General features: G+C 50.8%; 1 protein-coding gene across 12 annotated transcripts in view; it reads left to right on the top strand.

Annotated features, from left to right (window-relative positions):
• Window positions 1-18,278, top strand: part of Psen2 (presenilin 2) — a 28,969-nt gene extending 10,691 nt beyond the window's left edge. For 3 of the 12 annotated variants that reach the window (XM_006250405.5, XM_063272631.1, XM_008769877.4), the window contains 12 exons: window positions 725-814; window positions 1,147-1,247; window positions 2,836-2,979; window positions 4,773-4,987; window positions 6,725-6,866; window positions 9,482-9,549; window positions 10,120-10,340; window positions 11,627-11,725; window positions 15,207-15,290; window positions 15,621-15,722; window positions 16,260-16,378; window positions 17,539-18,278. In XM_006250405.5, coding sequence (XP_006250467.1) covers window positions 2,839-2,979; window positions 4,773-4,987; window positions 6,725-6,866; window positions 9,482-9,549; window positions 10,120-10,340; window positions 11,627-11,725; window positions 15,207-15,290; window positions 15,621-15,722; window positions 16,260-16,378; window positions 17,539-17,694 — 1,347 coding nt within the window. In that variant the 5' untranslated portion in view covers window positions 725-814; window positions 1,147-1,247; window positions 2,836-2,838 and the 3' untranslated portion in view covers window positions 17,695-18,278. Of the gene's footprint in view, window positions 1-724; window positions 815-1,146; window positions 1,248-2,237; window positions 2,717-2,835; window positions 2,980-4,772; window positions 4,988-6,724; window positions 6,867-9,481; window positions 9,550-10,119; window positions 10,341-11,626; window positions 11,726-15,206; window positions 15,291-15,620; window positions 15,723-16,259; window positions 16,379-17,538 lie in introns of those variants that run through there. The other 9 variants (XM_063272632.1, XM_006250408.4, XM_039091113.2 and 6 more) reach the window with 7 other exon arrangements.
• Window positions 18,279-23,485: the final 5,207 nt, after the last annotated feature.

The raw sequence follows: 23,485 nt of genomic DNA, 5'->3' as shown, positions 1-23,485 counted from the left end.
TCCACCCACCCGCTCCACCCACCCTGGAGCTGAGGACTGAACCCAGGGCCTTGTGCTTGCCAGGCAAGCGCGCTGCCACTGAGCTAAATCCCCAGCCCTACTAAGTATTCTTCCAAGTAAGACTTTGGTGCTCCTGCAGTAGTCCTCATCGGATAGTTGGATAGCCCGAAGTGGTGCTGAATACCAGATCCTGTGTGAACTGTGTTCTGTTTTGGTTTAGTTCCTGAACATACATATTTATGATAGTTGAATTCATAAATTTGGCACAGCAAAAGATTAATAGCAACAACCCAGCAATAACAGCAGTACACTGTAGGGAAGCTATCTAAAACGTACGGATTGATTACTCTGGAATTTTCCACTTCACATTCTTGACCACTGATAACTATAACCACAGGAAGCAGAATTGCAGATAAGCGGGGCGAGGGGGATTGAGTTCCTGTACTGGAGAAGAGAGGCAGAAATTTCAGTCGTTTTTACTTTCTATGATAACAGATGACTACAGCACATATTTTTGTATGGATGTTTTTTCTTAGATAAAATTCCTAGATGTAGCATTTCCGGATCTAAAAGGTCCAACTCTTTGCATAGCTTTGGGGTTCTGTACAGACATTTTATCTCCATACACCCTTCCGTCCCCTGCATCATATGCCCAGTTCTTCCAGCCCTCTTTCTCCATAGGCGACTTTGCTAGTCTGAGAAGCTCTCACCCCTCTCTTCCCAGTTGCTGTCTGACCAGGTCCTGTGTCCTGGAGTAAGGGCTGCACGGTTTACACCTTCATCCCTACGGTCACAAGAGTGGGAGGCGCACTGGGTAAGGGGCTCCCTTGTCTTCCTGAGTCAGACCCAAGCCAGGGAGGCCAAGGGTGCATGTGTAGGGATGCCGTCTCCAAATGCGTGTCCCGGACACTGGGCTAGAGGAGTGCTTAGGGAGCCACACTTCCGATTTACAGCTGTGATAGTTAACGTGGACTTGGCAGAATCTACAGTGGCCTAGGAGAGGAGCCTCTGGGAATTGTCTGGATTTTGCTAACTGGGGTGTGAAGACAAGCTCATTGTGGGTGGCGCTGTCCCCTCGACTGTGTGTGTGGAGGACAGACCTGAGCAGCAGCATCGGTTCCTCACCCTCTGCCCCCCTAACCGTAGGTGAGATGTGACTGACAGCTGCGTCAAGCTCCTCCCACCGTGAGGCGCCTGTCTGATGAGCTGAGAGCCAGAATAAACTCTGGAACGGTGTTGTCGCTGAGGTAATAGCCTACCCAGTGCGGTGTTAAAGAAACCAGCAGCAGAATACCCAGGCTTAAGGACAGCCTTGATGTGGGGCCGTGGGTGACAGCCAAGGCCTCAGGCATGCCAGGCTGTGCCACCGAGGCACAACCCTGATCTAGATATCTGTGAGAGGAGAATTCACTGTTGCTGGAAGGGGTAGTGAAGAGACCTCAGGTCCGGTGGGTATATGTTTAAGATATGACAGAACAGAACAGGGGGCCTTACAGTCTTGAAGACTCCTGCCTGGCTAAGATTTCCCCATCTCTCATGGCAAGTTGTCCTTTGAAGCTGCGTCCCCTGAAACTGTGTTCTCAGGTGTGGACTCTTCTTCCAAAGCCTAGGCTCCAGGGCACAGAGCTACTTCTGAGAACTAGCAGCTAAGGCCAAGTATTAGGGCAGTAGACCCACCATCTAGGACCTGCCATGCTGTGTGTAACCTCCATAAAAGGGCGTTTCTCTTCTCTCCTCCTAGGAGATACCTGGGCTAATTAAGCTCCTTTCCCCTTGGTCAGACACTCAGGCCCTTCCCTGATCCCACCATCATACTGAGGCAAGATGGTGTTAGATATCCATCCTGTTCATAGCACGTGAATAGTTACATCTTTTCAGAACGTTCTGTCTCCGTCCATCTCAGCTCATACACCTTTCTGGCCCACTCCCTGCCCTTCTCAGTCCTCAAGACCCAAGATACTGAGCTCTAAGGAGCCCCTCCACATTACTTCCTCTGAACTTGGAGGGTGCATGGTCCTCACCACCTTGTGCCTGTCGTCTTCTGCAGCTGTTTTCCCACTCCTAATGTCTGGTAGACCCCAAGAAGCAGCATCTGGGGGCTCTGGGCTCTGTGAGGACAGGGTGCCTTTATAGTAGGTCCAGTCAGGGAGGTAAACAAAGGCAGGCACTGTACCATCTCTGTAACGGCAGACTGAGGGAAGTCCTTATAAGAGTTATCCAGGCCGGAGCCAGGAAGGCTGTCTTCAGAGTGGCAGCCACAGGCCCTGCCTTGGTGAAGGGACCCTAATCACTTGAAGATCACATGAATTCTAAGAGTGACTAATCGGGGGACAAGCTTTCCACAAAGAACAGGCCTCAGGGTGTCTCCCCCATCAGGACACTTCCTCTTGACCACTGTCCTTCCCCTCACAGTCACCAGCTTCAAGTTCCTTCATCCTCTGGTGACATGTCATTTGTTAGATTGGATGATGCTTTTTGTTCTTACTGGACAAGAGGGCTTCTTATTCAAGGCTATGACTCCAGAGCCAAGCACGGAAGATTTCGCACAGATGTGTATTGATTGAACAAACATGCTGACAGTGCAGAGTGACCCTGACTTTCCTAACTGGACGTCTTGCTCCATATGATAGGAGTTCCGTTCAAGCCAGCCTCAACCAAGGCTGCCTCGACCTCTTGCTGGCTTCTAGGACTCCTGTTCTGAGCGGCTGTTTGACGTGTACGTAGGAAGCTTGTTATAGGCAAGACCTATGCCTGGTGTTCAAGCCACCGTGCCATCAACCAGCACCCACACTGCCTTTGCCTTTCAGGAACAGGGTCCCTGTGCTTCTTTTCCAGACCATGCTCACATTCATGGCCTCTGATAGCGAGGAAGAGGTGTGCGATGAGCGGACGTCCTTGATGTCAGCCGAGAGCCCTACATCACGTTCCTGCCAGGACAGCAGGCCAGGCCCAGAGGATGGAGAGAACACTGCCCAGTGGGTAGGTCCCTCACAGTGGGTAGGTCCCCCAGCAATTGTGGGTCTTAAAACAGGGCCATGGGGTTCCTGTCTTTTTTATTTTTAATTATGTTTATTAATGTATATAACCTCTGTGGAGGTATATGCATATAAGCTGAGGTACCCATGGAGGTCAGAAAGGGGTGTCCTAGCCCCTGGAGCTGGAGTAATGAGCACTTGTGAGCTTACTGACAGGGATGTTAGCAGCTGAACTCAAGTCTTTTCACTAAGCCCCCTCCTGTGTCTTACGGGTTGCTGAAGTTGGATCTGAGATGTCTCCCCAAGACCTTTGTGCTGAAAGTTTGGTCCCTAGTGTGTCATGATTGAGAAGTCGTAGACTCTTTAAGGAATGGAACCTTGTGGAGAGCAGCAAGTCACTGGACTCCTTCCTCCTAGCCTAGTCTGTATCCTGACTGTGAGGTGAGCAGCTTGCACCTCTCCATGTTTTCTTCCGCAGTATGGTTACCACAAGCTCAGAGCAACAGGGCTAATCCATCCCAGACTGAGCCCTCTAGGCCATTTTGTCCATAAGTTGAATTATCTTGTTAAACATACATACATACATACATACATACATACATACATACATACATACACACACACACACACACACACATGTATATGGACAGAGAGAGAGAGAGAGAGAGAGAGAGAGAGAGAGAGAGAGAGAGAGAGAGAGAGAGAAAGCTGACTCCCGTGGTCTGGCCAGAGCGCTATCATCTGGCTACAATGTATCTGCGTCTTCTATGTGTAAGGGCTTTGTCTAGACCACACGATCACAGTGTGCAGCGCAGGCCGGCTGGGCATATCTCCCTTGCCTCCTACCCCTCACCTGCCTTTCAGATGCAGGCTGCTGTTCCCAGGTACTGTGATTCTGGGACGCACCAATGACACAGAAACATTGAGATAACAGGAGGAAGGGCTACCCTCAGGGAAGGGTTCAGGTAGGTAGCCAGATGGGTAACCACCTGCTGGGTTGGCCTGAGTCTGGCCTGACTTCAGTACTGGGAGACATAGCTGCACCGTGACCCATAGATATAGCTGCACTGTGACTTGTGCTGCCGCAGCCTCAGGTCAGAAGATGGGTAGAGTCACTTAGTCAGCTTGGCCATCTCCCTCTTGGTCAGGCATATCACATCTGAGCTTTTGTGGACCTGATTCTATTCATCGAAAAGCCTTTCTATGCCCGGAAGGCATTTCTCCTCAACCTTGCTGCCTGAGCCCTTTCTCCTCCTCTTCAGCATAGCCTCCCAGCCTCGGTGGGTTCACAGTTCAAGGTCATTAACAGCCTGTTTCCAGGAGTTTCTTGTCTTATCTATTAGATTTCTTTTCTCCTTGGTGTCAAGTGAGCAGCTAGGTCGGAGCTCCCCTTGTGGAAAGCTGGTACTGAAGCAGCCATGAGTTTCGATGCTCAAAGAAGTGCTGGGTCTCCTAGTTAGTCAAGCAAAATGTTTGATCTGTTTCCCCATCTCTTCCCTAGCCTGTCTCCTCCTGGACCACTAAGGCCATGTCAGTTAGTAGCCTTCCTGTCCTTGGGAAGAGCAAGGGTCTTTGATGTGCCCTTCTGTGGCTATGCAGGCTAGCGCTAACCTTCTCCACCGCTGTCCTCCTAAGCTTGTTTTTATATCCCGAGACCTTAATCAGAGCTCACACTCTAGACTGCTCTCACATCTAGAAAGCCACATTTGCCTTCCTGGGTCTACCTCCAAAAGCCCCTGCAGGATGTCAGCAGCTCACCATAGGAGCCTCTGCGGCCCTCACTGTGTTTTCCCACAGAGGAGCCAGGAGAACGAGGACGACTGTGAGGAGGACCCGGACCACTATGCCTGCAGTGGGGTTCCTGGGCGACCATCGGGCCTGGAGGAGGAGCTGACCCTCAAGTATGGGGCGAAGCACGTGATCATGCTGTTCGTGCCTGTCACGCTGTGCATGATTGTGGTGGTGGCCACCATCAAGTCCGTGCGTTTCTACACGGAGAAGAACGGGCAGCTGTGAGTTGGGGGCCCAGCTGGCATCGGGAGGTTGGGGTCTGTTCTACTGTGCTATAGCTCTGCAGAGCAATGGCAGGGACTCTGGCCTATACCCGGCCACACTCGCTGCCTTCAGTCTGGATGTATGTCTGACCTGTTTTCATTTCTGCCTCTATTTCTATGTTTCATGGGTTCAATTGTGGGGGGTACCTGGAGAATGAGCCGGCTAACACACATGAAGTGTCACACAGTACTCACCAAAGGCTAAGTGGGATCTGACCAGAGGCCAGCTCTGGTACCGTAGCCCTGAACTCCGTGTACCTGGTCCTGGCCCACTGTGTCTATGACTTCAGGCGAGTCCCGTCCTGTCTGGGTCTCTGCTCCCTTAGGTATGAGATGACAGGGTTGAACCCAGTGACGTCTTAGCACATTTCTAGCAGATGATGAGGACTCATTAGGCCCTTTTATTACTTTAATAAATATAATACAGAGAACTGTGAGATTCCCTAACCCCAGCACTCTCCCCTCTCTCCCCTCATGGACTCCTCATTGCCAAGCACATTTTTTTTTTTTTTTGGTTCTTTTTTTCGGAGCTGGGGACCGAACCCAGGGCCTTGCGCTTCCTAGGTAAGCGCTCTACCACTGAGCTAAATCCCCAGCCCCTGCCAAGCACATTTGAATCCCTTTTTACTTTTTAGGAAAGTGGAGGCAGGAAAGTTCCCACCCCTAAGAAGCTTGTAGCCTGTGGGAGACTCAAGAAACAAGAGATGGATGTGCAGGTATAGCTCCTGGCATTCAAGCTAGGAAGAACAAGGTGCCTATGAATTACTTCCAGAGTTGGGCCAGTACCTGTACCTGCAGTTGTAGGAGAAGAGGGTGCGGGAGTCTTAGGCTGCAAAACGTCAATGGAGGGTATTGTTGGGGTTCCCTGGAGGAACGGGACCAATGAATGTGTATTATGAGAAAGGATATATTAGATTGGCTTATACAATAAAGGCTAGGTAGTCTGACAATGGCTATCTGTATGCTGAAGAGGTTCTCAATCATAGAGTAGATGTGCTCACTGGCAAGGAGTGACAAAGGCAGGCAGGCAAAGAGCACTGCTTCCCTCTAACTTCTTTCTACCTAGGCTGACAATGGAAGGAGTTGTGCACCCAGGGTGGGTTACTCCTTCCTAGAAATGCCCTCACAGATCCACCCTAAGGCCTGCTTAGTTGATTCCAGATCCACTCACATTGACAATCAGAAGTAATCATCACATGGAGAAGCAGGCAGCCAGTCTCATCGGTAGGAGCCAGAGCTGAGGGCCTGGAGGTAGGAGTCAAGTGGAGGAGCGAGGTCTCAATGAGGTGCTGCAGTCTGTCATTTCTGCCATGATGGTTCAGAGCACTGCGAGTCACTGACCAAGAGGCAGAAGCCACTCACACAGATAGTGATGGCCCCATCAGGGCCCAGCCAGTGCAAGGGCTCTAATGGAGCAGTGTGGCGTTTCTAGGAGCTCCATGGTCAGCCTGGAGGGGCTCACTGCCTCGGTAGGGTGTGGTGTGTGTGTGTGTGTGTGTGTGTGTGTGTGTGTGTGTGTGTGTGTGTGAGAGAGAGTGTGTGTGTGTGTGTGTGTGTGTGTGTGAGAGAGAGAGAGAGAGTGTGTGTGTGTGTGTGTATGTGTGTGTGTGTGTGTGTGTGTGTGCATGTGTGTGTTGCTGAGCTGTGAGTGTCCCAGGGCAGCAGGTACTGAGTCTCTTCTGGTGACTTCTTCAGCATCTACACGCCCTTCACCGAGGACACACCCTCTGTGGGCCAGCGGCTCCTCAACTCCGTGCTGAACACTCTGATCATGATCAGCGTCATTGTGGTCATGACTATCTTCCTAGTGGTACTCTACAAATATCGCTGTTACAAGGTGAGGCCTGTGACCCTCCACCCCTCCACCTTCGCCCTGACCGTCCGCTCCCTGGCTCTGCGGGGTCGATGACCTAATGCTGACTTCTAACCCATATGCCCCGCCCCCACTGCCTTCTGTGTCCCTCGTCGCGGTGTCTCTGACACACTTTCCTGCTCTGAAGTTCATCCTGCTTCTTCTGAAGTTCTAGACTCCCTCACCCCCCAAGACTTTCTCCCAAGCCTTAACCTTCCCTCTCCCGTTAGATGCGAGCTCGCGTGCCGTGTCACGGTCTTCTGGCCCTGAGAAGCCTGTGGGTTGGATTCTCCTCTAGATCTTGAGTCGTCCCATGGAGCACTGAAAGAGTCACATCCATGTGACCCTAGTTATAGACAACATCGTCCCCCAAGGTGTTGTGCCTCCCGCACCTCAAGCTCCCCAAATAGGGATAGAAGGTCTGACCTTGTTAGAGCTCGTCAAATGCTGCACCGCTGAGCCGTACCCTGGATTGGAAGGGGGGGGGGGGCGTGTGGCTGCCCTGGTCAAGAGTCAGCTCTCTTTTATCATGTGGGTTCCAGGGATCAAACTCAGGTCAGGCTTGGCAGTGAGCACCCTTAACACTCTGTGCCATCTCTCCAGCCCACTCTCTATAACTTTCTGTAATTAGAGGCCTTGCTAAGTTAGGCAGGCAACCCTCCTGCCTCAGCTTCACTAGCTAAACAGACCTGTATTACTAGACCTAACCCTGCCATCAACTTTTAGACACTGGTTTTAGGTGGCAGGCTTTGAAACATTGAAGACCGCTAGGACGTGGAGCTAGGCGTGACCTGTTCAGAGCTGCTGCCACAGGCCAAGCGTGGTCATAGAGCAAGAGAAGAAGAGGAGGCTATGGTTTGGGGAGGAAGTTAGCCATTGGCTCAGCTGGCTCCAATGGGGTTGAACCCTGAAAAGGAGTAACAGGAAATGCTCCTGAACTGAAGCTTAACTCATCAGTAGAGTCTGTTTGTGCAAACGAGTCAAGGCTCCCATGTGTACTTCAGAGAGAGGAAGGGAAGGGTGCCGGGGGAGACACTTGCTTGTACTTACAGAGAACAACATGGGGAGTGACTCTTCTGTGGCCAGTCCCACAGAAGTAGCTTGACCATCCATTCAGTTAGGCTCCCTGGGGAGTTCCGAGATGACCTTGTTGGGACAAAGAAGTCATAGTTGGGATAAAGAGGGCGAGGAGGTTCTAGAGGCCACTCCTTCCCTTCCTTCTAAGGTGTCCAGCCCAGCTGTGGCCCTTCCTCCTGGTAGATTCTGCTGGAGACCCAGTGGGCTGAGCTGGTGACCTAGGAAAGTCCTTAGAAGTGAAGTGGGGGCTGGGAGGAAGTGGTGCCGTCTTACTCTTTTTTTTTTTTTTTTTTTTTTTTTTTTTTGGTTCTTTTTTTTCCGGAGCTGGGGACTGAACCCAGGGCCTTGCGCTTCCTAGGTAAGCGCTCTACCACTAAGCTAAATCCCCAGCCCCCGTCTTACTCTTGATGCTTGAGTCTTGTCCTTGACCTCCATGCTCAGCTGGGGAAGGAGAGACAGCTCTCCTGAGGACCTGCTTGGAGTGCCTTAGTGGAACGGGATTTCCTTTCTGTCGAGCCCCTCAGGAGGCTCGCCGTGGACACTCGTCTAACGGCAGCCAGTGAGCTCCCTGACTTCTGTCCTACCTAACTTCTGTCTGTCTCTGGGGTGTCTTCCTATGGCAGCTGTGCCAGCTCCCTTCAGAGGTAGGGCAGAGTCTGTACGTCCAGACTGCCAGCCTGTTCACACAGTAAAAGTGTAGAAGTGGGCTTCCACAGGCTGTGGGTCAGGCAGGACTCTCGCCTCCTCCAGACACTTGGAGGTGAGGAGGGAGAACTCTCTGAGGGGCTGCCTTCCCTGTCTAACTGAGAAGGATGTCTAGGCTCCAGTCTATGCAGATACTGTGTGCTTGCCATACAGACTTAGCAGTAGGACCCGTGCTTCTGGCAGCCCTAACAAGCCAGGTTTGGCCTCTTGTCATCCATAAGCCAATTAAAAAAAAACTCAAATTAATAGTAAAATCGCGAAAAAAGAGAGATTTATTCAATGTGGTCACATTGGAAAGTGGGACAAAGAGATCCAATGACTTCCCCCCAAATCTATGACACCCCTGCTCCCAGCTCCTAACACGAGGGTAGGGATTAAATAGAAGGTAAGAGTTGTAACTCAGCGGTCCTGGCCAAGGCATGGTGCTGCCCTCCCTTGCCTGGGCTTCCCTTTTACCCCAACACGCTGTCAGACGGTTATGAAATTCCTTCTCTGGAGACCAGTTCCTCTGCCTGGTACCAGGCTTTGTGTTTTCCTTTTGGAAGTGTGAAATTCCTAGGGAAATTCTAATTCCTCAGGATCCATCATTTGGTTTTCCGAGATGGAATTTCTCTGGGTGGCCCTGCTTGTCCTGGAGCTCACTCTGCCAGCCAGGCTGGCCTCGAACTCAGAGATCCAAGTGCTGGGATCAAAGGTGTGCAGCACCGCATCATTTCAGTCCTTTGGTGGTCAAAGGGAGGGACAGATGGACGGATGTATGTGGTTGAGTGTCTTCATCCTGCTGGGGTTACAGTGGCCCTCCTGTTTCTGTTGTCCAGTTCATCCATGGCTGGCTGATCATGTCCTCCCTGATGCTCCTCTTCTTGTTCACCTACATCTACCTCGGGTGAGTGCTGGCCACCGAGCTCCTGTGACTGAGAAGGACAGGGGAAGTTTCCTCAAGAGTCCACTGGAGGCTCTGGCCTCCAGGCTTCGAGAGTGGAGTAGGCTCTGCACTCGGTCACAGGCTTTTTCCCGACCCCTGGTTTAAAATAAGCCAAGGGAGTTGAGATGGTGGAGCCTTCTCAGAACACTGAGCAGGTGGAAACCCCTCCAGGTTGCGTTCTCCTTGGGGAGGGTGTGTGTGGATAAGCCGGGATACTTCCTAATTTAGCTGCCCCTTTGCCCTTTGATTTTGGACATCAGCCTAAAGGCTCAAAGAGAAACACTTTTTAAAGGACCCCATCTTTGCACAGAGCTTTCCAAGTGGGTCCAACACACGGTCATGTGACCCACTCCCTGCCATGGTCCAGACAATACTGGGTCGTGGGGTTTATGGACTTGGAAGACGGGAATGTTGTAAATTAAACCTAGATTGGGGATTAATGGGTGAGGATTAGGGGGTGTCAAACAACTTAGGGTGTGGCACCCCCCGACCCCCAAGTGTCCTATACCCTGTTCCACTTTGGGCCCACAGGGAAGTGTTCAAGACCTACAATGTGGCCATGGACTACCCCACACTGTTCCTGGCTGTCTGGAACTTCGGGGCAGTGGGCATGGTGTGCATCCACTGGAAGGGTCCCCTGGTGCTCCAGCAGGCTTACCTCATTGTGATCAGCGCACTCATGGCCCTGGTGTTCATCAAGTACCTGCCGGAGTGGTCCGCTTGGGTCATCTTGGGCGCCATCTCTGTGTACGGTAGGTGGCTTGGGCCTGGTGGGAACTGGGGTGGATCTGGCTCATTGATGGAATGGTGTCGCAAGTATTCTTGAGTGGCCGTGACCAAAGCAATGGACAGAAGCAATGTAAGAGAAGAAAGATTTATTTGGGCTCCCAGTGTTTGAGGGTGTCAGTCCATCATAGGAGAGAAGGCAGGGGGATGGCTCAGTAAGAGCAAGTGACAGGCATCTTGCAATGGACCAGGAAGCAGGAAGTTTACCAGAGCTAGGGACAGGGCTAACTTTCAAAAGGCCGCCCCTAGTGATCTGCATCCCTTAGCTAGCCCCTACCTCCTAATGATCCCAAAGCCCCCTAAAATAGTGTCACCAGCTAGGGATTAAGCATTCAAAACATGAGTGTCTTAGTTAGGGTTTTATTGCTGTGAACAGGTACCATGACCAAAGCAACTCTTATAAGGACAACATTTAATTGGGGCTGACTTACAGGTACAGAGGTTCAGTCCATTATCACAAGGTGGGAACATGGCAGTGTCCAGGCAGGCGTGGTGCAGGAGGAGCTGAGAGTTCTACATCTTCATCTGAAGGCTGCTAGGAGAAGGCTTCCAGGCAGCAAGGATGAGGGTCTTAAAGCCCACATCCACAGTGACACACCTTCTTCAACAAGGCCACACCTCCTAATGGTGCCACTCCCTGGGCCAAACATATCCAAGCCATCACATTCAAATTATAACAAGTAGGACGGCAGGCAGGACGGCTTTCCCCTCCTGTCCTAAGGAAGAAGGCCTTCCCACAGGGTCTCCCTCTGTGACACTCGAAGCACAGACCCCAAGTGACCACTCCCACTGCCCCACAACTGCACACACGCTAATCAAGCGCGGTCTGCACACTGAGCCACTGAGTCCTCAGGCCTGGCCTGAGTGCGTTGTGGAGCAGTCTGTTGCCTCCTTCACTGCTGGCTGCTGTTGAAGTAGCATCAGTGCCTTGGCCAGGGCTGCAACTCCCATTTTAAGGATGAGAAATCTGAGACTTCAGGAAGTAAGACTCCCAAGCCTGTCTTCTGGGTCTCAGCACCTCGCTCTCCCAACTCCGCAGCTACCGGCTTCGGCTCCAGCCAGTGCAAACTGGACTGGTGGGCTTGAGACCCTAGTCCAGCAGCAAGGTGACCCGGAGCTCACTTAGGTTCCGGGTGATGGTGGAGCGGGAGTGGGGGAGGTGGTGGGGGGCGGGGGGGAGGGGTGGGAAGGGTGGGGGGGTGGTGCCTCTCTGCACTGCTTGGAAATAACAAGAATGTCTCTGTTTTCCCAGATCTCGTGGCTGTGCTGTGCCCCAAAGGGCCACTGAGGATGCTGGTGGAAACTGCCCAGGAAAGAAACGAGCCCATATTTCCTGCCCTCATATACTCATGTGAGTGGCCCCATGCCTCTGCCAGACAGTGGGGGTCAGCAGGGGGCCTTTCGTGGAGGCATGGTAGCTGGCCATGGTTTTGAGATTTGACAGGTTCTAGATTCTGTCTCAACCGAAGACGAAGACGAGGGCCAAATCATAATGATGAGGGTCGCCACCTGCAGGAGGGCTCCCTGCTCCTGGAGACCACAGTGGGCTGGATCTCACTCAGGAAGAAGGTTGGGAAATCAGAAGGCGGGAAACTAGAAGGGGATAGACAGCCCTTTGGCCATATTCTGACTGCCATCTGGCACCCTGCACTGGGTAAAGGCCACATCCCCTGGACTTTGGAGGCTTGTAGCTGCCATTCAGCCCTGCAGGCTTTGGAGGACAGGGGCCCCACTTCTCTCTAGGGTTCATGGACAGTGGCTTGGTAGTGGAAGTTAGTCTTCTCTAAAGAGAAGGCACAGGGATTGCCTCTGGCCTCGGGGTCGTGTCAGAGGGATGTGGGTTGGCACATGGTTTTTTTTTTTTTTTTTTTTTTTTTGGTTCTTTTTTTCGGAGCTGGGGATCGAACCCAGGGACTTGCACTTCCTAGGCAAGCACTCTACCACTGAGCTAAATCCCCAACCCCTGGCACATGTATTTTAACAGATGTCCCTACTTTCTGGTAGGCCCTGTGTGTGACATAGAGGTCTCTCAGGAGGCAAAGTTATGTGAGTTCACCAATGGAGTTCACTCCCTGTAGTAGCAGTGGCCGCTGTGATTCTGGGGTTCTGGTGCCTCAGGTATCCAGGAAGCCATCTTCAGAGCTGGGCAATCCCAGGAAATGAGGAAGTGAGCTTAGAATGGAGAATTGCCAGCAGTGTGCCTCTTGGCTTGAAAGCACATCCCAGAGATGTTCTAAGGATGAGAGACAGATGATTCTGGTCAGTCTGAGTGCCTGAGGCCAGGCGTTTCCTTATGTGCAAAGGAAGTTTGCATCCATGGAGAATTTATTCTTGGGTGAAGGTAAACTAAGGAAGGCAGGTTCATTATAGAAGGTAGAGGTACTCTATTGAAGACTCTGGGAGGGAGAGAGGCCAAGGACTTCAGGGCCACAGGGGAGGCTGTTTTGTAAAAGATGGCCAGGCAGCTCTCATTCAGAGTTCACACTGGACCAGAAACCTGACTTTATGTAGTAGTTAGCACTAGGTAGAAATCTGGAGGCCAGCACTTGAGGTAAGGGGGCAGGATGCAGCAGGTACAAAGACCCTGAGGTAGGCTTGGGTGGGGCTGTGTGTGCTCAGGGGGCACCCAGAGTCCGTGTGGCTAGAGCAGACAGGAGGAAAGATGGAGAGGAGAAGATCTGGACAGTGTGAGCCCTGCAGAGCCCACTATGACACATTGGCCCATCTTCCTGAAGGAAAGGTAAGCCCCTGAAAGATTTGGGACAGTAGCACAATCCAGAGCCAGTTCAGAGGCTGAGAAACCACCCGTGAAGGAGGGAACCAGTGGAGACTGTGAGGTGAAGTGAATTCTGGGGCATTTTGCAAGCAAGACTTGTGGGGTTGTAAGAGCCAAGGTTAATAGCAGTACTTTATATCTGAGCAACAGGGGAGACCCATTGCCACACTGGGTGGCTGCACTGGGGGGCCAGGGTGGCGGTGGCGAGGAGGTATTAAGCTTGGGCTTCAGATTGTGTGGTGTGGAAATCTCCCTGGGGAACTGGAAACACGGAGTAATAAACACTGAAGAGAGTCTAATTGGAGAGAGAAACAGTTCAGTGAGTTCCATGTGACCCAGCAGGTTCCATTGTGCTCATGTACCCTAGAGGATCAAAGCAGGCAGGACACAAAACAAGCATTTGCACATCGTGTCTGTGTTAGTTTCATTCATAGGAGTTCAAAGCTACAAGTGTCAGCAGATGACCAAAATGTGGTAATTCTGTACAATGGAATATTTTTCCCTTACAAAAGAGGAAAATTCTGACCCACGTGATATGGATGAACCTTGAGGACCCTGGGACAAGTGAATCGAGCTGTCTACAAAAGGACAGACATGGTGCGATTAAGGAGGCATCAAGAGGAGGGAAAGTCACAGGCATAAAATAGAGTGGGTGCTTGATACCGTGGCTGAGGTAGGGAGGGACTGTTTAGTGAGCGTGAGTTTCAGTCTTGTAAGCTGGGATTTGTTCATAGATCTGAATACACAGGGTGCTGCTGAACAGCAGGCATGGCATTTAAAAATGTTTATGTTGGGTGTGCATACGTGTCTGTATGAACACACATACACCTCGTGTACACAGAGGCCAGAAGGAAGATATCAGAGCTAGAATCAGTGCCACTAGCTTTATAAAGGGAGCTGGAGTGTGATCCGCTTCTCGTGTTTGAGCAGCAAGTGCTCTCAACCACTGAACCAGCTCTTCAGTCGAGGGACTGAATTTTTTTTAAAAAATTGCTTTTAAAAAGATTTGCCTTGGGGCTGGGGATTTAGCTCAGTGGTAGAGCGCTTACATAGGAAGCGCAAGGCCCTGGGTTCGGTCCCCAGCTCCGAAAAAAAGAACCAAAAAAAAAAAAAAAAAAAAAAAAAAAAAAAGATTTGCCTTTATGTGTCTGAGTGTTTGGTTTAGTCAGCTGTGTGTCACACACATGCAGTACCCATGGAGGCCACAAGGGGGCATTAGATTCCGTGGAATTGAAGTTACAGACACTTGTGAGCTGCCATGTGGGTGCTGGGAAGTGAATCCAGACTCTCTCCGACTGTTTTTAACCACTGAGCCCTCTCTCCAGCCCCTCACGGTTACAGGTCTAGCTACAGTGGCGTGAATCACGACAGATAGGCTTTTAGTTTTCTTCTGCATTTTGACAGTCTCGACTGAAGGAGGACAGCTGGAACTGTAACCAAGGCAGCCATACCAAGTTCAGAAAAATCTCCTGAGAGAGTTTTGCAAGCAACAGTAGTAGCTGTGGGATCGGGCCCTAAAGGAAGGGGAGGAGGAGTTCAACCAGTCAGTGTGAAATTCGGAGACCAGTTTGTCTCCCGGAACATGGAGGCACCAAAGTAGTTCTAGACAACAAAGATTATTTCTTACTTAGAGACGGTGACATTCCTGGACAGTATGCGGACTGAAATCACTGTTGAAATGGCGCCCCAAGAAGCTGCCTATTCCACTGACATCCTGACCTATTTCATCTTGTTAACAATTTCCACGCCTCCCTTTTCATGATAAACTGAAACCTAAAAAAAAGGACAATTTTTTTTTTTAAAGACAGAGTTCACCAAGTTGTTCACTAATCATTATTATTGCCAGTGTTGCTTAAAAGCATTGTAAAAAAGGCAAAGGTGAAATGTCAGTCCCCACCCAGCCAGTTCCGACCTCCCAGCCAACGTGAACACAGCCCTGCAGGATAGAGGGGCTGTGCAGGCTTTCTGGGGACACAGCCTGGCTCCACTTCCGCCAGGTCAGGGGCAGCTACTCAGAGTTCCGCCTGAGGCACGTGTCCCTTTGCTCTTTCTGTAGCTGCCATGGTGTGGACGGTAGGCATGGCGAAGCTGGACCCCTCCTCTCAGGGAGCACTGCAGCTCCCTTACGATCCAGAGATGGGTGAGTATAGGGGTCACAGCCACACTTTGGGAGCGCCTTGTCTGCACCCTGCTTGACTGGTCCCTCTGTGTATTAAGGTTCAGAATGGCGGAGTCACACTGCCCCATGGCCAGACTCTGACACCTGTCTCAGGGAGTGAGTGAGGGTTGGATTGTACATCCTGTGCCTCAGTTTCTCCCTCAGTTTTGCCAGATGTTGTTGGCGGGTGGTGTGCTGGGGAGCCTTGATGTGGGAAGGGACTGGTGAATCTTCTGGGTCTTTGTACCTTCTGACCAGCCTTTGTCTCTCCCTGCCACTCTTCGTGGTGGTCCTTTGTTCCTGGACGCTCAGAAGAAGACTCCTATGACAGTTTTGGGGAACCCTCATACCCTGAAGCCTTCGAAGCTCCCCAGCCTGGCTACCCAGGGGAAGAGCCGGAGGAGGAGGAGGAAAGTAAGGTGCCCAAGTCCACGAGGCGGCAGGGCGGGGCCTCCACACGTCTTCTGTTGCTGGGTTACATGTGCTCTGGAGGGTGGCAGCATGAAGCTTATTTAAGAATACCTCTAGTCGGGGCTGGGGATTTAGCTCAGTGGTAGAGCGCTTACCTAGGAAGCGCAAGGCCCTGGGTTTGGTCCCCAGCTCCGAAAAAAAAGAACCAAAAAAAAAAAAAAAAAAAAAAAGAATACCTCTAGTCAGCTCTCATGCTAACCCGCACAGTAGCCTGCAGCCCCAGTGGTCAGCAACTGTCCCTTTCTCTCCCAACCAAGTGGCTCACTGAAGTACCAGGCTTGGCTGCCAGTCACTCAGTCCTTGGTCCCTCTTGTCCCCAGTCTGCAGTACTGAATACTGCTACCGAGGGATGCTTTCATCCCGACCCTCAGGCTTGGTCACTTGGCTGATGTCCTGACCCTTCAATTCCTTTTGCCTGCTTCCTGCTGAGGTTTCCTATCAGTTGGATTAGACAGAGGCCACGTTCTTTTCTCCCCACAGGGGGTGTAAAGCTTGGTCTGGGAGACTTCATCTTCTACAGCGTTCTGGTGGGCAAGGCAGCAGCCACAGGCAACGGAGACTGGAGCACGACGCTGGCCTGCTTTATCGCCATCCTCATTGTGAGTGGGTTGAGTGGCAGAGGGTAGCACCTCTTCTGGGGCACTCATGGGGCATTTATAGTTGCTGCCTTCCCTCTCAGGACAAAGGCAGTGAAGGGAGGGGTGTCCAGCCCAGAGTATGGTCACCAAGGTATGCTCCCTCCTGAGAGAGAGCACCCAGGATGGGACGCGGGAGGCTTGGATCTCACTGACCACATATATCTTAGGCTAGGACCTGGGCAAAGCCTTAGGGCCTTGCCCCGTGGTTCCTCAGACTGTGGATTGTCTGAGACTTATGGGCAATGGAATAGCCTAAGGCCTTGACCCACAGGAGCAGGGAGGGGTGGAAGGGTCTCTCCTCTTCCATCGATGCATATTCTCTGTGCCACCAGGACCCCAGGGAATGCTGACTCCTGGGTGCTCCAAATCCCAGCAGTACTGTAGTCCTGAAGCCCTGATGGCTGGCACTCAAACTGGGGACAGGGGCACACTCTGCAATGTTATCTTAGAGGATGCTTCCTTTTCAGATGTTAGAGGAGTCCCTGAGAAGGCTATAGCACCTTGTGCTGCCCTTGAGTGGGAGCCTAGTGCTTTCTCCAGTGTTCAGAGAGCATGTTTCTGCCCACGTGTGTGTCAGGGATGGGATAACAGACATGGGGTTCCTCCCCTTCCATGTCTGGCTTGGGACCTGTTGTCTCAAGGGCAGGACAGGCACTTTGGTGATTTATCCTCACCTTGGACACCAAGGGTGGAGGTAGGAATGGCCACCACCATCCTTACTTCCTAAGGGATGGATGGATTATCCAACATCTGTGGTTTCCTTGGTGACCACTGCCGAGACCCTCAGAGGATCTCATTTTAGCTCATCCGTGTCTCTTGTAAATGCAAAAACAAAACAAAACAAAAAACCTCCTGTCCCTGGAGAGAGGCTCCTACCATCTATTTGACCACTGTCCCTAGATGGGGAAGCTCCATGACCTATCCAGGGCTCTGTCCGCCCGTAGCCAGCATACAGGTGTCCTGACTAAGGGGTGTGTGGGAGAGAATCCTGCCCCGTGCATCCTGAGGGCTGTTGCATATCTGTAAGAGACGATGTCTGTCTGTGGCAGTGCTGGCTAGTCTTAGGATCATACCACCCACAAGATCGGGTCACTGAGTTTCCTCACCATGATGTTCTGCAGGGCTTGTGTCTCACCCTCCTGCTGCTCGCCGTGTTCAAGAAGGCCCTGCCCGCCCTCCCCATCTCCATCACCTTCGGGCTCATCTTTTACTTCTCCACAGACAACCTGGTGCGTCCTTTCATGGACACGTTGGCCTCCCACCAGCTCTACATCTGACAGAAGAGCTGCGGCTCTGAGAGCTGTAGGACGCTTCGCCGAATGCAGGTGTATAGTTTTACACTCTAGTGCCATATATTTTTTTTTAAAAAAACCTTTCTTTCCTTACAAAAGAAAAAAAAAGAATAAAAAAGTGTTGTGTTTACTTCGTGACGAGGAAGCAGAAGCCGCCCTTCTGTGCTAGCTGTCTTGTCACCAGACTGAGGCTTGCCCGTCAGAGCATCTGTGGCACCCGCAGGTGGGATGCTGGGCCAACAAGCCTATCTTCAGGGATGAGGTCACGTGTGTGGATCAGGTTGGAGAGGACGCAGGCCCCATCCAGGTCTGTAATCAATCCTTCAGGGCTGAGCAGGAGGAACATGTGCGTCAGTGGGGACCAGGAGGCACGGTCAGGAAGGACGCTAAGCACCAACACCCTGACCAGAGGACAAAAGCCAGTTTGTCGTCATGAATGCCCCCAGTGCTTTGTTTGTGATGTCTGTTACCTTTAGTATCTTAGAAGCTGAGTCCTGTTCTTATTTCTGCAGTGGACTGCTGGGAAGTGGCTTAATGACAATACCAATACATAGATGTCCCTGCTGGAATGCTGGTGTTTGGTCCTTTTGTTCTCGCCACTGTGTACTGGGGGGGCGGGGAGAAGGGCGGGGGCGGGGCTCAACCCATCATGAAAGAGGGCCGCTTCACTGCCCTGCCTCTCTTCTCTGCATGCAGTTCTTTTAACTAGAAAGTTCCGTAGCAGCGCGTTGGAACCCCACAGTTCCTTGGCCTTCGAAGGTTGTATGTGGTGTCAGAAACACTGCAAGGAAGTTGCTAAAAAGCTGAGTGATTGCTTTGACAGATGTCTGTCCTTAGTAGAAGCCAGCAAGCCAAGGGGCCAGAGGACCACCTGGGTTCAAAGTTGCTTCCAGTTCCTACAGTGGTGAAAGGCAAAGCCGCCTCCTTCCCTCTGCCTCAGCCTGCACCGGTTGCTGAGTCCCAGAAGTGCCTCTGGGTGAGGACTGAGGTCACAGAAGCTGTTGCCTTCCTGGGGCTGCATAGAAAACCCAGGTGTGTGTGCTAGCCCCACCCCTGTGTTCCAGAAGTAACACCGTGGGCTGCTGGGTACCAAGCAAGGGTTGAGCATTGAGCTCTTTGTGTGTGTGTGTGTGTGTGTGTGTGTGTGTGTGTGTGTGTGTTCCAGAAGTAACACCGTGGGCTGCTGGGTACCAAGCAAGGGTTGAGCATTGAGCTCTGTGTGTGTGTGTGTGTGTGTGTGTGTGTGTGTGTGTGTGTGTGTGTGTGTGTGTTCCAGAAGTAACACCGTGGGCTGCTGGGTACCAAGCAAGGGTTGAGCATTGAGCTCTTTGTGTGTGTGTGTGTGTGTGTGTGTGTGTGTGTGTGTGTGTGTGTGTGTTCTCCAGCAGGGATGGCACGCTGGGGACACCATGTTGGAAGATGGTGACTGATACAGAGCAGTGCCTGGGAGACCAGGGAGCAGCTAAGGATGCCGGGATAATCCCCTGTGGTGAAAGCTCTGAGGCTGGAGGAGGAAACAGAAAAGCCCATTACAATTGTCAACTACGGAAATGTTTCTCTTCCACAGAGCAGCTCTAGGGTGAGAAGTTTAAGGAGAAGGTTGGTCAATGTTTTGATCTTAGCAGCTTGAGATGTTTATGAAAGGGCTAGTGAGGGGGATGCCCGGGATAGAGGCCACATTCAGAGCCGAAAGTGGAAATAGACGGGTGCCCCGCCCCACCATGTAAACAAGCTGACGCGGGAGAGGGGGCGGGGTTGGGGGAGAAGGTGATCCGTGGTTGGTCCCTGAGGGACCCGTGATTCCTGGCATAAGACTGAGTGTTAAGATTGGGAAAACAGACATCTGTGAGGGAAGTAACGTGGATGAGTCATGGGAGAAAAAGGAAAGATCCTAGAGTAGATAAAAAAAACCTGAAGTCCTTACTTCAGGCACGTGAGCAGAAGGACCCAGCACACAAGTGGAAAAGACAAGACCAAAAAAAAAAAAAAAAAGCCTAAACAAAAAAGAAAACAACGAGAAACCTCAAACAACAACAAAACAACAAAACCCAATAAACCAAAAACCCCAGGTGTTAGCGTTCTGTCTAAGCTCCACCCCCCCACAGTTACCTGGCAACAGCCAGGTACACCTGACACTATAAAAGGGGCTGCTTGTCCCCTCCTCTCTCTCTTGCTCTTCCCCTCTTCCCCTCCTCTCCCCGTGTTCATGGCTGGCCTCTACCCCCCCTCCTCCTCCTCCTTCCTCTCTCTCTCTCTCTCTCTCTCTCTCTCTCTCTCTCTCTCTCTCTCTCTCTCCCTCTCTCTCTCTCTCTCCCCCCCTCTCTCTCTCCCTCTCTCCCTCTCTCCCTCTCTCCCTCTCTCCCTCTCTCTGCCCTGCTACCCTCTTAACTCCCCTCCCCATGCCCTGAATAAACTCTATTCTATACTATACTGTCATGTGGCTGGTTCCTCACTGGGAAGGGACACCTCAGCATGGACCCACTGAGGCACCCCCTTCCCCAGACCTCCATAGAACATATCACCCCTCTCTTTATCTTTTAAAAACACAACACCAGGAGCTCAAGATCGATCTGAGCATCCCGGAAAGGAATCAGTGAGCAGATCTGCAAAACCCTCCCCACTCCAATGGAGCCAGTCAGCTAATAGCTTCTGTATTTGTCTCAGAAACAAGTGATTTTTTTATGATATCAATACTATTGCCTTTGTATTCATTCTCGGGTCAATCTGTTCCTTTTTTAAAAAATTCTTTGACAATTTCATGTGTAATATACTTTGGTTATATTCTCCCTCATTATCCCCCTCCCCCAAGGACCCTTCTTCTCACCAAGAAGTCTTTTGCTCTCCTGACTTTTCTTGCTCTTTGTGGCCCATTACATTCAGGGCTGCCTGCACAAGTGTGAGCGAGGGGTTATTTATCCGAGCAAGGACAGGTTATGACCCCCAGCAATCATGAGCTCCTCAGGGAAGGGTGGGCCATTGCGGAGCCCTCCCCATCCATGGTGGACTGTTCACAGGCGTAAGGCCAGTTGGTACAAAGCCGGTTTTATTTCAGATGTTGGCATGGTTTTTTGTTTTTTGTTTTCTTTATAGAAATGATATCATTCTGTAGGGTGTGTGTGTGCACGCATGTGCCACAGCACAAACCTGGAGTGACAGTTCTGGAGTTTTGGTTTCTTTTAAAAATAGAGAAGTACTGTAAGAGCATGCTTCCCTTTTAATCCCAGGTGTGGGGTGTGGGGTGTGGGGTGTGGGGTGTGGGGTGTGGGGTGTGGGGTGTGGGGCTGCCTCCGAGTGTCCACAGCAGCTGACTCCGAGTTGCCTCAGGCTCCGGCAGAGGCAGCTGCCGATAGTTTCTGCAATTGTGTGATGTTTAGAATTCTGGGAACTTTTCAGAGGGTGTATGAATGCTAGGGCCCAGAGAGGCAGGGTTGGTCATGCAGGGGGCTTGGATACGGTTTGTTAGTAGCTGTACTCCAAGAAGAAACAAGAGGAAAGAAAGTACATTCAGGGACCTCTATCTCTTTCTCCCCTCTATCCTTCCTTCTCTCCTATCTAGTGATAAGGGGTAAAACGGGGGCAGGGGTTGAGGGGTTAGGTAAAGGGTGGGAAAAAGAAGAACCCACAAAGTAGTGGAGACCAGCTACACACATCTGGAAGTTGGAGACAGTCTGCAGGATTTCTTCTTTCAGCCCCAGGGACTGAACATTAGGCTTTGTGGCAACAGTCTTCACTGAGTCACTGCTCCTGTCGCTGCCTGTATTTTCTTGTCCATCTTGAAGCCTGTCTTTAAATGTGGTACAAACATCTTGCAAACATCCTACCCTCCCTGAGGTGGCTTGGCTGTGCCAAATTAGTTTGAGAATGTGTTGCTTAATGTAGCTTTTGCCTTGGAATCTTATGAAATCTTTCTACATCTTCAAGGTTTTTCTAAAAGCTAATGTTTTTATTTTGACAATAAGATTTTTAGCTCTTCTGGGATTTTTGGGATCGTATTTAGGTGGGAGGTAACTGGGGTTTTTTTGGATCTCTTTCCAGTTGTCCAGTGTATTGTAGAAGTCTCCTAACATATACCAAGTTTCCATAAGCAGGTATTGGGCTCCTGGATTCTCTGCTCTCTGTCCCATGACTTCAGCTCTCCCAGAGGTGAAGAGTCAGCTCCTGAGAGTGGCTGCCCCCAGGAACTGGAGTCAGATGAAGGGCAGTCTAGAATGGTACCCAGTCTCCTCAGAAGACACAAAGCTTCTCAGTTGCGTGGTGCGGAAGCCCACGTGTCCACCGTGTGAGAGGGTGACCTGGAGACCCACACAGTGATAACATGACTCAAGGCTCAGCCCTCTCTCCTCTGTGTTCCCACTCCCCACCATGGATGGGAGGATGTCGGGGTACTGCAAGTTCACCCCCTCAGCTGTCACCCCGTCCAGCGCAGCCACCCTTCTTCTCTGCCTTCTAATCATTGTTCCCTCACAAAAGAAAGGGCCTTTTCCAGACGCCCTTACTGTCATAGGCACCCATGTAACAACCTTTCCTGCCTTGAAGCCATCCTTACGGATAAGACCCAAAGCCCTAAAAATTCATTTCCGTTTTCATTTAGGAGTCAGCCCTCCCTACTCTGCTTGAGCATTTTCTACTTTTACTCTAAATGTGTTTTTGGAGGGTTCTGGTTCATTTTGGTCAATGAAAACTGTCGTTAGAAACTCCCAGGCAAATTCCCTTTCTTTGATCCTCATTGGTCAAAATTGCATCATATCCCATTCCTGAAGCAACCACTGTTGATGGGCATGAACTGTCATGGCTGGCCTAAGAGCAACTCACAGGGGAGGGTGGGTGTCAGCGTACAAATCAGAGCTCAGTTATTGAGGAAGAAATGGTAGAAAGGAGATGGCTAACTGTTTGCTCCAGTAACTTTCTTAATTTTTCTGTAACTTAAGTTCCATGTTGTCTATTGAGGAAAAATAGACTCTCCACTAATTCCTGGTAAACTCAGTTTTGTGGATTGTTCTTTTCTCTGTCCTCATCGTCCACGTAACAGCATGGGGGGTGGGATCTAATGGGTACATGTGGGATTCATGTATTTCTACTGTGTATGTGTGGTATGTGTATGTGTATGGTGTGGTATGCATGTATGTGTGTAATGTAGTGTGTACATGTGTGTGGTAGGTATCTGTGTGTGTGGTGTGGTAGCATGTGCTGTGGTATGTATGTATGTGTATGGTGGTGTTATGGTATGTACATGGTGTGTAGTGTGTTGTGTTTGTGTGGTGGGAGTATATATGGTGTGCATATATGGTGTATGTATGTGTTTCTGTGTGGTGTGGTGTGTGTGTATGTGTATGTGGTATGGTATTTATGTGTGTGGTTTGGTATGTGGCATGGTGTTGTGTATGTGTGTGTGTTTGGTATGTGTACATGTATGTGGTGTATGAGTGGTATGTATGGTGTATGTGTGGTTTATGTGTGTGTACGTGTAATGGTAGTGTATGTGTATGTATGTGTGATGTGTGTGGTTTGTGTATGTATGTATGTGTATGTGTGTGGTGAGTGTGTATGTGTATGGTGTGTGTGGTATGTGTGTGTGTGTGGTGTATGTGTATGTAAGTGTGATGGTGGTATGTGTGTGGTTTATGTGTGTGTAGGTATGATGATGGTGTGTATGTGTACATGTGTGCATATATGTGGTGTGTGTATGTGTGTGTGGTCTGTGTGTGTATGTGTGATGGTGGTGTGTGTGCATGTATGTGTTTGCGTATGGTGTGTATATGTGTATGGTGTGTGTGAT

This window comes from Rattus norvegicus, chromosome 13 (assembly GCF_036323735.1).
Source record: "Rattus norvegicus strain BN/NHsdMcwi chromosome 13, GRCr8, whole genome shotgun sequence".
Classification (NCBI taxonomy): Eukaryota; Metazoa; Chordata; class Mammalia; order Rodentia; family Muridae; genus Rattus; species Rattus norvegicus.
The sequence above is the reverse complement of the archived record's forward strand: the minus strand, read 5'-3'. Positions and strand labels throughout refer to the sequence as shown.